Below are 13,618 nucleotides of genomic sequence, written 5' to 3'. Positions count from 1 at the left end.
TGCACATGATTAATAATTTGATTTTTTCACTTATTCCCCTTCTCCCATATCTATAATCTCATCATAAAGAAATACTAAAAAAAAGCGGTGTTTAGACATTTAATACAGGTCATAATAACGTACAAAGTTAATATAGAGAGTATCCCGAATAACAACTCAAGATTAACCTCCCGAGTTGATAGGATGCTCGAGTTATTACTCGATTTCTAAAACCTAAAAAGGGTACTGAGCGGTAAGGCTTAGAAATACTAAAAGTTTTTCTGATAAATAAATTGCGATCACTGCCTGAGCGGGATATCTTCACTCTTCAATATTGACTTTGACTTGCCACCTCACTTGATAGGGTGACTTTTTGATGCTACATGGCACCTCGTTGGGATCACCACATCAAAACTAATTGCTTATATATGTCATAATGCAACGTAAAGGACTAAAGACATACGACTAATCTAAAACAAAAGCACAGCTACAGAGATGAGGGAAAATGTAGTGTAGAACAACAAGAGAACGAAGAGAAATTTGTTTAGCACTGCATTCTCTACTTGATGTCAACCTTTCATACCAAAAAAAAAAAGGTCAAAAAATTGCAGGAGTGCTTTAATAAACGGACAAATATATAAATTAAAGCCAAAATTAGTTGGGCAGAAAGAGAAAATTAGTTCTGATGAATCATCCTATTTCTCTGGAGTGCATCCAGACTTGTTTATTCCTCTGATCAAAAAGATTACTTTTACAAGTACATGTTTAACCCAAGACCAGGAAACTGCAGGTATGTTACTAAGGTGGGACTGCTGCGGCATCGATGTTACACCTTGAGAGATTTATAATTCATCTTTCACGTCAGCACTGGCACTTCCTTCGCTAGCTGACACGGAGGATTCCTTTTCGATGGTTGATGATGAGTTTTCTTTTTCAGCTGATGCTGGCCTCTGGAGCTTGAACGGGATTGTTGCATGCTTCTTGATGAACTTGTAGAATGCCGTGACTGTTCTATCTGTGTCAACTGTGATCTGCGAGAATGAACAATAGGTCATTGTCATGCTTCGAGTGATACGAGGCTCATGAAGAAATGGAAGAGAGGAGAGAGAAGAAATCTACAACATCAAGTTAGAACTTACAGGTTCAAAGCTCTTGTTTCCAGCTGGGAAGAAGAGAAGTGTTGGGAAACCATCACTCTGCAACCAGTTAAAATAGATTAAGTTAGCTTCCATATTTAGTGAGCTCACATGTTGGACATACCTTAGCCAAGCCAAAAATCCACATTGAAACTCATGCACTTACCAGGCACTTGAAAATTAAAACTAATTTAGAAATTTGACTTTGAAGGGATTACTAAGCACAAGTTGAATTCAAGACCTTGGCCCGAGGGTGCTCATTTGTGGTACCATCCATCTTTGCTATCACTAGGGATTCGATCTCTCGAAGATGCTTGGCAAGCTTGTTATATGTTGGTTCTAGTGCTTGGCAATGTCCACACCATGGTGCATAGATCTGCATAAGATGTGAATCAATAAGAAAAAACAAATGATAATGGCTTACATCCCTCAGATAGATGAATTATTTACCTCGAGAAGTACATCCTTGGACTCATCCAATACAATCTCATCAAAGTTCTTACCAACAACAATTTTCACATCTCCGTCATTCTGTGCAAATCATTAAAAATTTATTTTCTTGTATATGAAACATTCGCAAAGAAAAACACAACTTGAAGTGGAAAACTGCAGAGCTTACAGTCTGGGGGATTGGGTCGGACCTATAGAAGGGCTTGAGTTTGTCTTCCACAAAATCCTCAGCAAATTTCTAAAGTCAAGAAAATAGACTATATTGTTTATAGTTCATGGATAGCACAACATGCAAAAATTAGCACATTGATATATAAATATCACTGTAATTCGAGTTAAAAATGACTGAAAATCATTGTAGTAGTCTAGGATGCAGGCATAATATAAGGACATTCACCTTCAAAATATCAAGATTGATTTCACCATCAAGGATGAACTTCTTAGCATCTTCATTTCCCGAGTATCCCAAAACCTAGACATGACATAAAACAAAGTTATTCATAAGGTACAAAAGATGACAAATGAACCACCTTGGGTAAAATTGAGGTGATCATGACTGTTAAGAATAAAAAAAGAGAGCCAATTACCTGTGGAGATTCAGTTACTCCAAAGTATTCTGACACTGGTTTGCCAACGTCCTCATCATCCATCTCCACATATACAAAGATGAGCTATAGACACATAAATAAATAAAAGAAACTCACCAATCAGATACTACAAATGGATTAGTACACACACCCACCTAAATCTTAGGCATTGTATCAAAGAACAAAAGCAATAATTTCAAAAATGGATGAAAGAAAACTAAGAAATTACAGTGATAAAACTGCATTCTTAGGTCAGAACATCATCAATCAAACAAGTAGTTGGGAAAGAATCAATTACACAATATGCCAGCTTTCTTGGGGCAGCCAGAGACTTAGAAATCTCTTCATGGCTTATCATTGACATTGACTTGTTAATTCAGTATTCATATAGGAAGCCTGAACTTCAACCAATATGCCAACAGTTTAATTTATTTATTGGAATATTATACTCCTTTTCATTTCATTATAGTCATTTGTTTAGTCAGCACGAATAGACAAATTGATTTGTCTCAATTAGAAAAAAATTATGAAAGTCGATTGAAAGAATGCTAATCTTTCTCAACAATTTGCAACAAACAGAAACTGCAGAAATCAAGTACCATCCCCTACCTTTCCCTTGAAGAATTTTGCAACCTCCTGAAATGCTGGCACCACTTTCTTAGTATCATTTGAGGTAGAAAACAGCAAAATCTGAGTAAAAATGGCATACTCCAGTCAATAAAATACATTTGGTTGAAATAAATAAGGCTAGTTATGGTGTTTTAAGGTCAACCTGCTTTTTGATAGGATTTTCAAAAATTTCTGGAGCAGAGTCCCTTGTAAATGTAGTCACCAAAGGAAGCTTGTTGGAGAATACAAAATCAACAATTTCTGACTTTCTGAATTTACCATCTATTAAAAATTGAAAAAAAAGAGTCAATATCTAGCTCTTACACTTGATTTCAGTGAAATAAAACACACAAAACTAGCAACAAAGCTAAAAATGAAATAAACATAAACAGTGAAAATAATAGTCAAAGAACAATAAAGCCTGGTTTGTGCTTGAAGCAATCGATATAACTTATTCTATGATGATTAAAATTAGAATGATTTATTTAAACTCTTTCAAATCTGTAAGAAAAATCATAAAATATTGACTCCAATACAATATATTGAATATTGACAATAAGAAAAAATATAGATGAGTAGGTAATTTACGTTGTAAGTTTATATATTGATGAATGATGATTTTGATGAAACTAAAATTAATAAATTTTTCTAATTTAATTAGAAGAGATTCAAAGGAGAAGAAAGGAGGAAATTAACATTCAAGATTCATACTTTACTCTTTAGAGTCTTATGCCTTCTGTAAACAAATTAATGAAGAAAGAATTGTACAAGAAATAAAATTTTGGATAGAGAAAAAAGGATCGTTTACTTTCCTTCTTTTTTTTTTCCTTTTCTTTTTTAGATTTTTCTTAAATTTTAATAGAAAATATATTTTTTGGACCTTTATTAAAATAATTCAACAATATATATATTTTTGGACCTTTATTAAAATAATCCAATCAAATATATTGTTTAGGTTTTTATTAAAACAATCTAAGTATATATAATATATATTATATATGCATGTCAAATTTGGGGGCCCTTAAAAATCAGGGTCCTTGGCCATCGCTTCCGGTGACATGCCTCAGGGCTGGCCCTGGATTTCACATGTAAAACCCTCAAATAGAAAAACAAATTAGCATACCATAGTAGGATATCTTTTCTTCCTCCTTCTTCAATAGCACCAAAGAAGGACGTTTAGAGTTGGGATCAATGTGAAAAAGCTTTGCAACAGCAGGATTGGAAGTTTGGTAAAAGTTGACACTATCTTCGAGTTTTGAAGCAGCAGAAAGCTCCTCACTTTCAGCACCCTATAGAAATTAATAGCACATAAAACTTACTAATCTGAAAAAAGTGGTTGTACTTGACAAAACTGTTTTGCAGATCGTTTCCTAAAACCTTCCGGTAAAAGATGATATGTTACATCAATGTATTCTCAAGAATATAAATGACAGTAGTGTACATTTAGATAATGACATATTTACTCAAGCAGCATAGACATTATATGCATTTGATCCTCTTTAACATCCATTGTCCAAATAATAGACAGGGCTAAGGGCACTAACTAAAGATGAAGGTTGTTAATGACTCTAAGATGCCAATTTTCCGTAATCAACTATGATAGGGAGACAAAATCAAAAGTTCAAACTCATTTTTTTTTCTCTCCTATCTTTCAACAGGGGACGAACGAACAACTCGAGTTGTGTTTGGTATTAGAGTTATTAGAATATGCCCAATGAATAAAACTCAGAAGTCAAAACGCATTATAGGATTACCACCAACGTGTCAATAAAGCCCAAGACAAGTTTGTTTTCAGAAGTCAGGATCTTTTCTGCCTCCTCAACGGTAGTTATATTTAGGACACCTGGTCCGATCTTCTTCTTGATCCAGGTGATAATTGCGTCCCTGGTCGATAAACATGATTAATATTGTGCTATTATACCAGAGAATTAAAGCTAAAGCAGGAATTCCTATCAGAAAACGAGCATGAGAAATGATACACAAAGAGAAGTGAAATATATATAGGAATATAGAAATAAAAGCGATATTGGGTAACTAAAAAATCACGAGACAGAATATTTTTGCAAAAAATAATTATTGAAAGCAATCCGGTAGGTCGGCGCGCATTGGGGCGGACAAGCCCAGATCTAGTGGTAGGGCTAAGACAATATCGAAACACTTACTTATTCCTCTGCCCAGTATATTCCTTGTGGACACCATCGATAAAGAAAATTACGGTGGGGAAACCCTGCACCTCAAAGCGCTGCGCAAGCTCGTTCTCCTCCGTGGCATCCACCTTGGCGAGAACCACGTCCTCGTCTCGGAGAGCCGTGGCCGCGGCGGCGTACTCCGGCGCGAGGGACTTGCAATGACCGCACCACGGTGCGTAGAATTCCACCATCACATGCCGGTGCTTGGACACTAATTCGCTGAAGTTGCCGTCGGAGAGCACCACGATGTCGGTCTCATCGATCGCGGGCGTGGCATCGTGCGTTTCGTGGTCGGTTCCATCAAAGCCTTCGTCCGGGTAGTGTCCATCTAACTCACCCTCCTCTTCGGTCTCCGAATACGACTCGTCGGAGTGCTGTTCGAAGGCATCATCCCGATGAGCACCGTCGGATCCGTCGTCGTCCTCCTCGAGGAAGCTGAGGTCCTCCTCATCGTGGTCCAGATCGGAGTCTCCCTTGCCAACGTAAGCGGAGGGAGAGGCGAGGACAGCATGGAAGAGTAGGAGAGACGAAATCGCGAGGACGAGAAGCAGTTCTCGAGTCGCCATGTTTCTTCTCGGGCCAGAGAACGAGAGGAGAGGAGAGGGAGGAATACAGTCAGTGTGGTTGGGTTCGGGAAGGGTATTTACGGCACCGTTCGTAACGCATGAAACGAAACAGACTTAGCTGACTCGGTTGACCCGGCTTTGACACACGGTGATTATCTATTGGCAGGAGCAACGTAGGCACTGAGGCTTTGGCCATTAGTATTTTACCACGTGTATTGAGTCAGATTCATGGTTGACACATGGGCAATAGAACGGGATCACAGTTAGTAGGTTTTAAAAGGCGAGAAAGACAATCTGGTCGTTGATACTAAATTGGACGGCGACGATTGGGAACAATGGTAGACTTGCGCAGGTTTTAGAAGGTGGACGGGATGGATAGAACAGCATGCCACGTACCTTTACGGGCAGCACAATTTGTACTTTCCATCGCTAACGAGAAATTGACATAGGCCAGGTCAGGTGAGTAGGGGCTACCCGTTACTCAAATCGGATCCGATTCAGTCGACTATGAGTTTAAAATCCGACCCGACTTAGTTCGTGAACTGGTTCCAACATCAGATCCGACCAATTTCTCCAAGAGGGAGCCGAGGTGTGGACAAATCCGGGAAACAGCCTGACCCATTAACCCAGGCCGGTTCGATACCATCGGAGAATTGGGGCTTCGCCGCCGCAGTTTATCATCCCTTCTCCATTCGCAATTGCAATCTTCGGAATCGTCGGCGGCAATCATGATCAGCATTGTTACTCAGGTGAAGTTCAACAAATTTCCTCTCTCTTTCTTCGCTTTGTTGTTCTCTCTTCTTCCCTGCGCTTTATCGATCCAAGTCCGCATCTCTTGCATTTTGTTCGTGAGCCTTTTACTTGATGGAGGTGTATGTGTCTGCAGGAGCGTCTTCTTGGCGCGGCCTTAGGAGCAACCTTCACGGCTTTGGTCGTTCTCGAGAATCGAAAGGCTGTACACAGATCGATTGCTTACGACAATCCTGTTCATCATGAGGTAGGTTTGACTTCGTTCCTTGATTGTATATCTGTTTATTCGAGAAATTTGAAGGCAATTTATTATCCTGGAGCTCATGTCTTCATTTAATTGCTCTACATCTTGGATCACAAACCTACTGGTCTTGCAATTGATCTTGGTTCTGAGTACCGTGATTTGAATCCTTGCCGAGTGGCAAACTAAGTCCAGGGAGTTGTTATAAGGACCTTCTATGGCTTGTTCCAGTTCTATAATAGAACAGAGTTATTTGCCAATTTTTTATGTTTGGATTTTTATTAGGAAATGAGAATTGGAATTCCATTTCATACGTTTAGAATTGTAACAGAAATATTTGATGTTATTTGTAGAGTTTTAAATCTCACAAAATCCTAAGAGTTGCCAAACAGAAATTTGACCAAATGTTTAAATCACAATCTGAGGTAAGATGATGTTAATCACCATCTTTTGTATATTGAACACAATTGGGTACTCCATTAGTTATATAAATTTCAAGTTGATCAAATTTAATAGTTTCAAACAAGCTGCTAGGGCATTCAATTGGAGTTGCTAGATCAATTCCCGCAAGGGCTTTAGTTGAACACTTAAAATGCCTTCCCTGGTCTTGTATGATGGGTGATGTGGGTATAATTACCCACTAATCCTAGAGCCATGCGATGGAAAACACATGTACTTAATGGTGATCAATAGTGTGAATGGGGCTTAATTCAGGTACACTATGGAGTATGGAATTAACTTGTCGAAGCTAACACATTTCTGATGAACTAAGTCAATAGGTAAAAACTTCTGTCACTCAGACTCAAGTACAAGTATCCAACACGAGCATATATTTTTTTTTTTCTTTTTGCTAAATGAGAACATGGAGATTTTTGTCAAAGAAGAATCTAAATTTAGATATGGGTACAGGGACAACCTATTATGTAGCCTACCGCTACCTAGCTAAACATATCATTTATAATAATATTTTCCTCAAAGCAAAAGCCCCAAGGTTATACTCACTCCCATTATCTCTTGTGACTCTCATGCTGGAGAGGTTTTAGCTCTTTTGATCCACGTCGTCGAGCGATCAAATACACCAAGCTCCTCAAGCTTCCTCTATGCCACTCGACTAATGCTCTATGCCTTGGGGTTGTTCAAGATCCTTCAAAGCTCCGCCATTCATTTTAGGTCCCCAAGTCATCGAGCACATGATGTTCATATTCACAACAACAACCACCCAATATTTGATACCCTAGAGACCTCTGAGCTCCTCCAAAGCTCTATCACTTGTTTAGGTTAAGGAGACATTAAGCTAAACACAATTCAAGCCCGTTGAGTCAACAAGATCCACGAGCTCTATATGCACTATTTTTAAGTTCTTCCACACCTGTTGCTTATATCAGTAATGCATAACACCAAACTCAAACTATATTGTTGAAGCATCAAAATAATATGGTTGAACTTAAAACATTATTTTATAGATTTGACATAGATGATTTGACTAGAGTGAAAGAGGTGAATAGAAAGTGAGCCATTGATTCAACCTCTCATAAAAATAAAAATAATGAATAATATGAGTCTGCTTATGTGTTTGATTGTGTCAAGGATAATCACAATGGAAATAGAGAAAGTAAACACAAGACACAAAGTTAACACCAGAATAAAACTTGGTTTGGAGGTCTCACTCATGTTCATGATTATTCTTGTCCTAGTGTACTACCTTTCTTCAAGATAGTATGTAAATGTGAATGTCTGCAGTGTCCATGAGAGGTACTCTTCCTACCAGTCGGAATTAGCCCATGTCATATGAAAAATAGGTCAACCTTTCATTGTTGTCCACAAAAATTTCAATTTACATGGCGTGGAAAGTTAATCATCTATTTTTGAGAAAGATTGGAACTGGTTGATCACAGTTTCCTAATATAAACATGTGCCTGCACATGATGGACTTGTGCTTCAATATTTGGCCTAAGAATTTTTGCTGCTCTCTGCTATTAAGGCACCTACAATATTCATCATGATATGTTTTTATTCTTCAATCAAACCACCATTGCTATTTTTAGCTGGGATGGCTTCTCAATGCTTTTATCCTTCCTTGAGCATGCGCCTTAAATTAATATTTTTGTACATAACTGGCGAGGAACTAAATTTAGTCAACAACAAATTAATGGAATTGCTAATGATTTCCCTTTCCATTCAGGTCAAACTAGAATTCGCAAGCAGAATTTTGGAAACTAAAAATCAGCTGTTTGATAAACTGTCTAGGATGATGGCATAAAATATATATATACCCTAAAATTTGTGTTGTTTATGCATGATAGACGTTAATAACAAGTCGTGTATTATACTGTCAGGGCCCTAATTTTTATTGGGGCTAATTATTTTTAATATATTAAATATATTTTTATGTATATTTTTTTTAAGAGAATGGAAAAGAATATAGAACCCATATGATAAAAGATTTGTACCATCTCATTCTCTAAAATTCAGATCATTATTTTTAATATATTATATATAGTTTTATGTATATATTTTTAAGACAATGGAAAAGAGTAGAGCCCACGTGATAAAAGATTTGCACGATCTCATGCTCTAGTCAAAGCTTTGATTTTCTCATTACGGTTCCAAGAGTTCTTTTTTTAACATTTAAAATATATTTTTAATTACGTAAGTTATTTTATAAAATGTAATTTATTCCTCTTCAATATCTCGCAACCCTAGCCTTCTCTTGTTACATTTCTCTTTTGTTGGTGACCTTTTCTCCTCTGATTAATAAGAAATTTTTTTATCTTATTCATACAATGCAAAATAAAAATGTTAGTTTTTTTTGAGTTTCCCCTCTCTCTCTTTTCCAACTCCCCTTCTTTGTGATTCTCTCGTTCGTTGAGATTGGGGAAGAGAAATTACACCTAACACTGTCACATTGATCCTGTTGGTGCTATTATGCTCCTTTCTTGATTAAGTTCGAATGTTGATGTATTCGTCCATATTGTGTCTGATCGAAATAGAGGATTTTATTATTTTTTAGCAATAACGGGTTAGATACTTATATCATTTCACTTCGTTGAAAGACATTAAGTTTATCTTTTATTTAGATGTATTTACAGAAATAAATTTTTCGATTTCCCCTTTGTTTCCATTCTATCATTTACAACTATTCTAGTTTAAGTGAAGAAAAATATGATTTAGTTTTCCTTTTGACTTATGCCTAAAATGACTCTCATTTAGTTCTTGATAAATGATAATGACTGATTTGGTCTCGCTGCGATATTCATTTTCTAGGGATTGTATTGAGTTTTTTCATTTTGTACATGTATTTTTAATTATTTACTTTTTGTGCGTCGCGGATGATGATGAGTTGAGGACGGGAGCATGAATTTTTCTATTGTTATCCCATTTCATTGTTCGTCTTTTCTCAATTTTGTTCCTTTTTGTATTGTTCTCTCCGTCTTGCATTTAATTAATTAGGCATACTTCTATCTTTTTTTCATTTTTTAAACAATTCTGAATATATTTGTTTTCGGCTAAATGAATTGTACACTTATTATCTTCTTGAAGTGTATTATTATATCAAATAATAATATTCTTTTTAATAACATAAAAGCTTATACTTGTTTAAATTAGGTTATTAAAATTTGAATATGAAAAATTAATTAATAATTTTGAATCAAAATCAGAAAATTTATTTTATATAAAAAATTAGTTTTTTTTTAAATTTATATTTTAATTGTTTATTTTTTTTTTAAATCCATTGTTTTGGTCCAAAGTTCGAATGTTTGTTGGTTCTGAATGAAAAAAGTGGAGGAATTTTTTTTTAAACAATGTTAAAGGTCTATTTTTTTTTTTTTTTCCACTTAAGCCTCAAATAGGCTTTAGCCGCCATATGTCTTGCATGTTTACGACAGTTTATGTTAGTGATCTGCAATCCTTGCTCCTTGCTCCTTGCTCCTTGCAGCCTATAGAGAACATGCTTGGGAAAAATATTTCTTCTGAATTTGCTCACATGTGGAACAAAGGGATAGACATGACACTGGGGAAGCTAGTTGTCTACCTAAGCAACCGAGGATGGTAGTGAGTAAAATTGAACATTTTACTCAATTCGCAAAGCAGGCTTTGTTATAGTTGCTTCAATATGAATGGTGTTTTTTCTGGCATGATGTTAATGTCATTAATGCTATCATTTGGTATTTCTTTGTTGAACTCTTGAATGTCGACCTGAATCTATGTTTGCTGAAGTTTTACACAGCAAAAATCCAATGTCTGCACCGGAAATTAAGCTTAAGAAGTGCATAATGTTTTCATGTCATAATATTTAGATGAATTAAGAAGTACAGTAGTTTTTTTTATTTGCATAAGCAGTGTGTTTGCGTCTTGTTCTCTCCAAATCTTTTCTTGTCATAATATTTTGATGGTTGAAAAATATATTTAAATGAGTTAAATTTTTTTTTTCTCCTGGTTGAACTAAGGTGTTGGAAGAAAGGATCTTCATCTTTGTTGAGGCAGTGCCAAAGATGTAGGACGAGCGAAAATGACTGGTAAAGGGACACGAGAGGACTTATGCCAATTTTTACACCAATTATTACAGCTTGAAACTTGAACTCCTCCCAGAATTTAAATATTATTACGAAGAAGATCCAGAGAAAAAGAATCTTGATATAAGAGGATTAATGTGAATTTTAGTTAAGTAAAAGTGTATATGAAGTAAAATTTTATAAATGTTTATAATGAATCTTAAAATACTTATCCTATTCAATAATCAAGATAGTTAGTTATTAATTTTACTAAGTAATATATATATATATAATTGATAAAGAAATCACGTGCATTAATTGTCCACAATCATGTCTATGTTGATTTAGAGCATTTGCAATGGTGTGTTAAATGAATATTATAATTTTTTAATAATTTTTTTTCTTTTTAAAATTATAAATTTTTTAATATTATTTAAAAAGCTAATAAAAGGGATGAATAAGTGGATGATGAGACCCATAAATAATGAATGTTAACATTAAAAGGGATGTGAGTAAAAGAGATATGTTGTTATAATGAGTATGTGATATTGGATTCCATATTTTTTGATGAGGTGGTGGATGTTATAATGAATTAGCGTTGCAGATTGTCTTACATGTAATTTTAATTAATATATGTCAATTAAAAAATGTAATTTTAATTAATGTATGTCAATTAAAAAATAAATATAAAGAGTTTTATTTTGACTAACAAAATTTTGATTATTTAGTATTGTCCTGTTAATATTTTGATTATTTAGTATTGTCCTGTTAATATAGTCCTCTAGTAGTTTAGCTAGGTCTCCTCTCGTTATTATAGTCCTAGTACAAAGATGACGCACGTCACTTCTCTAAATAAAAGAGATCGTATTCTGTGTGATTCCCATTCTCACCTACCGTTTGTCTTTTTAGAATTTTTTGTTTCCCCATCCATGAATTATTTAATCAGAAAATAACTGTTGATTCTTGGAAGTTGGAACATTGTCTGCTAACTTTGATGCAGTTGAAAGTGAAACGGAGAATGTTGTTCGTTTTCGTCCACATTTTTCATTATTTTCCATTGTCGACCCTTCACAATGGCTACAGTAGATAACGATCTCAAGCGTTGCTGCGAAAGGAACCCGATGCCTTGGCGCCGCTCGCCCTCAAGAGGTACTGGTGATATGCCGCTGCGATCGCAGCCCCAATGAATGGCCCCACCCAGAAGATCCACTGCCACATTCCGAATAATATTCCAAGTCATTATTTGTAACTTTTTTTTTATCATTACAATTTTTTTATTCAATTAATTATTATTAATTACCTGGTCATCCCAAGCCTTGTCCTGGTTGTAGATGACCGCGGCTCCGAAACTCCTCGCCGGGTTGATGCCCGTGCCGGTGATCGGAATCGTCGCCAGGTGCACCATGAACACTGCGAACCCGATGGGAAGCGGAGCCAAAACCGGGACGTGGGAGTCTCGGGCGTTGCGCTTGGGGTCGGTAGCGGAGAAGACGGTGTAGACGAGGACGAAGGTGCCGATGATCTCGGCGGCGAGGCCAGTGCCCTTGGAGTACCCGTCGTTGAGCTCGTTGGCGCCGCCTCCGTAGCGCACGTAGAACGCCCGCTGGAACCCCTTCACCAGCCCCACCCCGCAGATGGCCCCCAAGCACTGCGCCACGATGTACAGCAGCGCCCTCACCAGCGACACCTTCCTCGCCAGAAACAGCCCGAACGTCACCGCCGGATTTATATGCCCGCCTGCAAACGGATTAATTCGAGAGAGGAATAATTTCAATTTTCAATTTTCAATTTGAGCGGGTCATTTGTGATTTCGTTAGAAGCAGAGTAAGTAATTGATGGGTGGATCACCGGAGATGCCGGCGGTGCAGTAGACGAGGATGAAGATCATGCCGCCGAAGGCCCAGGCGATCCCGAGTACGCCGACGCCGTTGCATCCCGCGTCGGTGGAGTTGAGTCCGGGGTCGGACTGGTGCTTGTAGCCGATGACGGTGAGGACGGTGACGTAGAGGAAGAGCAGGGTGGCGATGAACTCCGCGATGACGGCGCGGTAGAGCGACCACTTGGTGAGCTCCTCTGCGTCGATCAGCGGCGCCGGCGGTGGGTCGGTGTAGTCCTTGGCGCTGTCTTCCGCCCCCTCAATGTCCTTCGCCATGAATATGATCGATTGATCTATCAAACAAGCTTCAGTAGCGTCATGTGGAGTTGGAAGAGGGAGACTTTGAGCTATTTATGGGCATCGATCCACACTATTTTTCTCTGCGGATCGATCGATCGATTGATGTTAATAAATTGCCGACCAGGACCGACTAAATCTTCATCATTAGATCATCATGCTATAAGAAATGTGCGGATTATGAGAGGGGCACTCGACGGCCGAATAGAGAACTGACACGTGGAGTGTCAATGCCCGACCGGAGCAAAAGAAGGTGCCGCAAGCGGGAAACTCGTCGTTGGATTCGAATTTGTGGAAATAGATTTGCGGCGCTGGTCGAATTGGCGGTGGAGTTCGGACGTCAGCAAATTTAAGAAATCCAGCCACGAAAATCCAAACTGATTGTTGATCAATAATTACAATTTAAAGACAAAAGATAAATTTTTAATTGGCTAAGTGGTCTCTT

The 13,618-nt window shown here is 37.3% G+C and overlaps 3 protein-coding genes across 3 annotated transcripts; 1 reads left to right on the top strand and 2 right to left on the bottom strand.

Moving 5' to 3' along the window:
- Positions 1-590: 590 nt before the first annotated feature.
- LOC121967577 (protein disulfide isomerase-like 1-4) lies at positions 591-5,579 on the bottom strand. Its single transcript, XM_042517885.1, has 12 exons — positions 4,924-5,579; positions 4,516-4,645; positions 3,885-4,050; positions 2,925-3,043; positions 2,762-2,842; positions 2,153-2,236; positions 1,963-2,037; positions 1,735-1,803; positions 1,566-1,646; positions 1,357-1,491; positions 1,119-1,175; positions 591-1,010 (listed from the first exon to the last, which is right to left on the bottom strand). The coding sequence occupies exons 1-12, from the start codon at positions 5,514-5,516 to the stop codon at positions 822-824; spliced, it is 1,779 nt and encodes a 592-aa protein (XP_042373819.1). The 5' UTR covers positions 5,517-5,579; the 3' UTR covers positions 591-821.
- A 513-nt stretch (positions 5,580-6,092) lies between these two features.
- Positions 6,093-10,798, top strand: LOC121967576. The gene is made up of 3 exons (XM_042517884.1): positions 6,093-6,265; positions 6,403-6,513; positions 10,445-10,798. Exons 1-3 carry the CDS (start codon positions 6,245-6,247, stop codon positions 10,559-10,561), a joined length of 249 nt encoding a protein of 82 aa, XP_042373818.1. The 5' UTR covers positions 6,093-6,244; the 3' UTR covers positions 10,562-10,798.
- A 1,248-nt stretch (positions 10,799-12,046) lies between these two features.
- LOC121967575 (probable aquaporin PIP2-2) lies at positions 12,047-13,281 on the bottom strand. Its single transcript, XM_042517883.1, has 3 exons — positions 12,849-13,281; positions 12,301-12,737; positions 12,047-12,209 (listed from the first exon to the last, which is right to left on the bottom strand). The coding sequence occupies exons 1-3, from the start codon at positions 13,150-13,152 to the stop codon at positions 12,096-12,098; spliced, it is 855 nt and encodes a 284-aa protein (XP_042373817.1). The 5' UTR covers positions 13,153-13,281; the 3' UTR covers positions 12,047-12,095.
- Positions 13,282-13,618: the final 337 nt, after the last annotated feature.

The sequence above is a fragment of the Zingiber officinale genome, chromosome 3B (assembly GCF_018446385.1).
Source record: "Zingiber officinale cultivar Zhangliang chromosome 3B, Zo_v1.1, whole genome shotgun sequence".
Taxonomy (NCBI): domain Eukaryota; kingdom Viridiplantae; phylum Streptophyta; class Magnoliopsida; order Zingiberales; family Zingiberaceae; genus Zingiber; species Zingiber officinale.
This window is presented reverse-complemented; position numbering and strand designations above follow the sequence as displayed.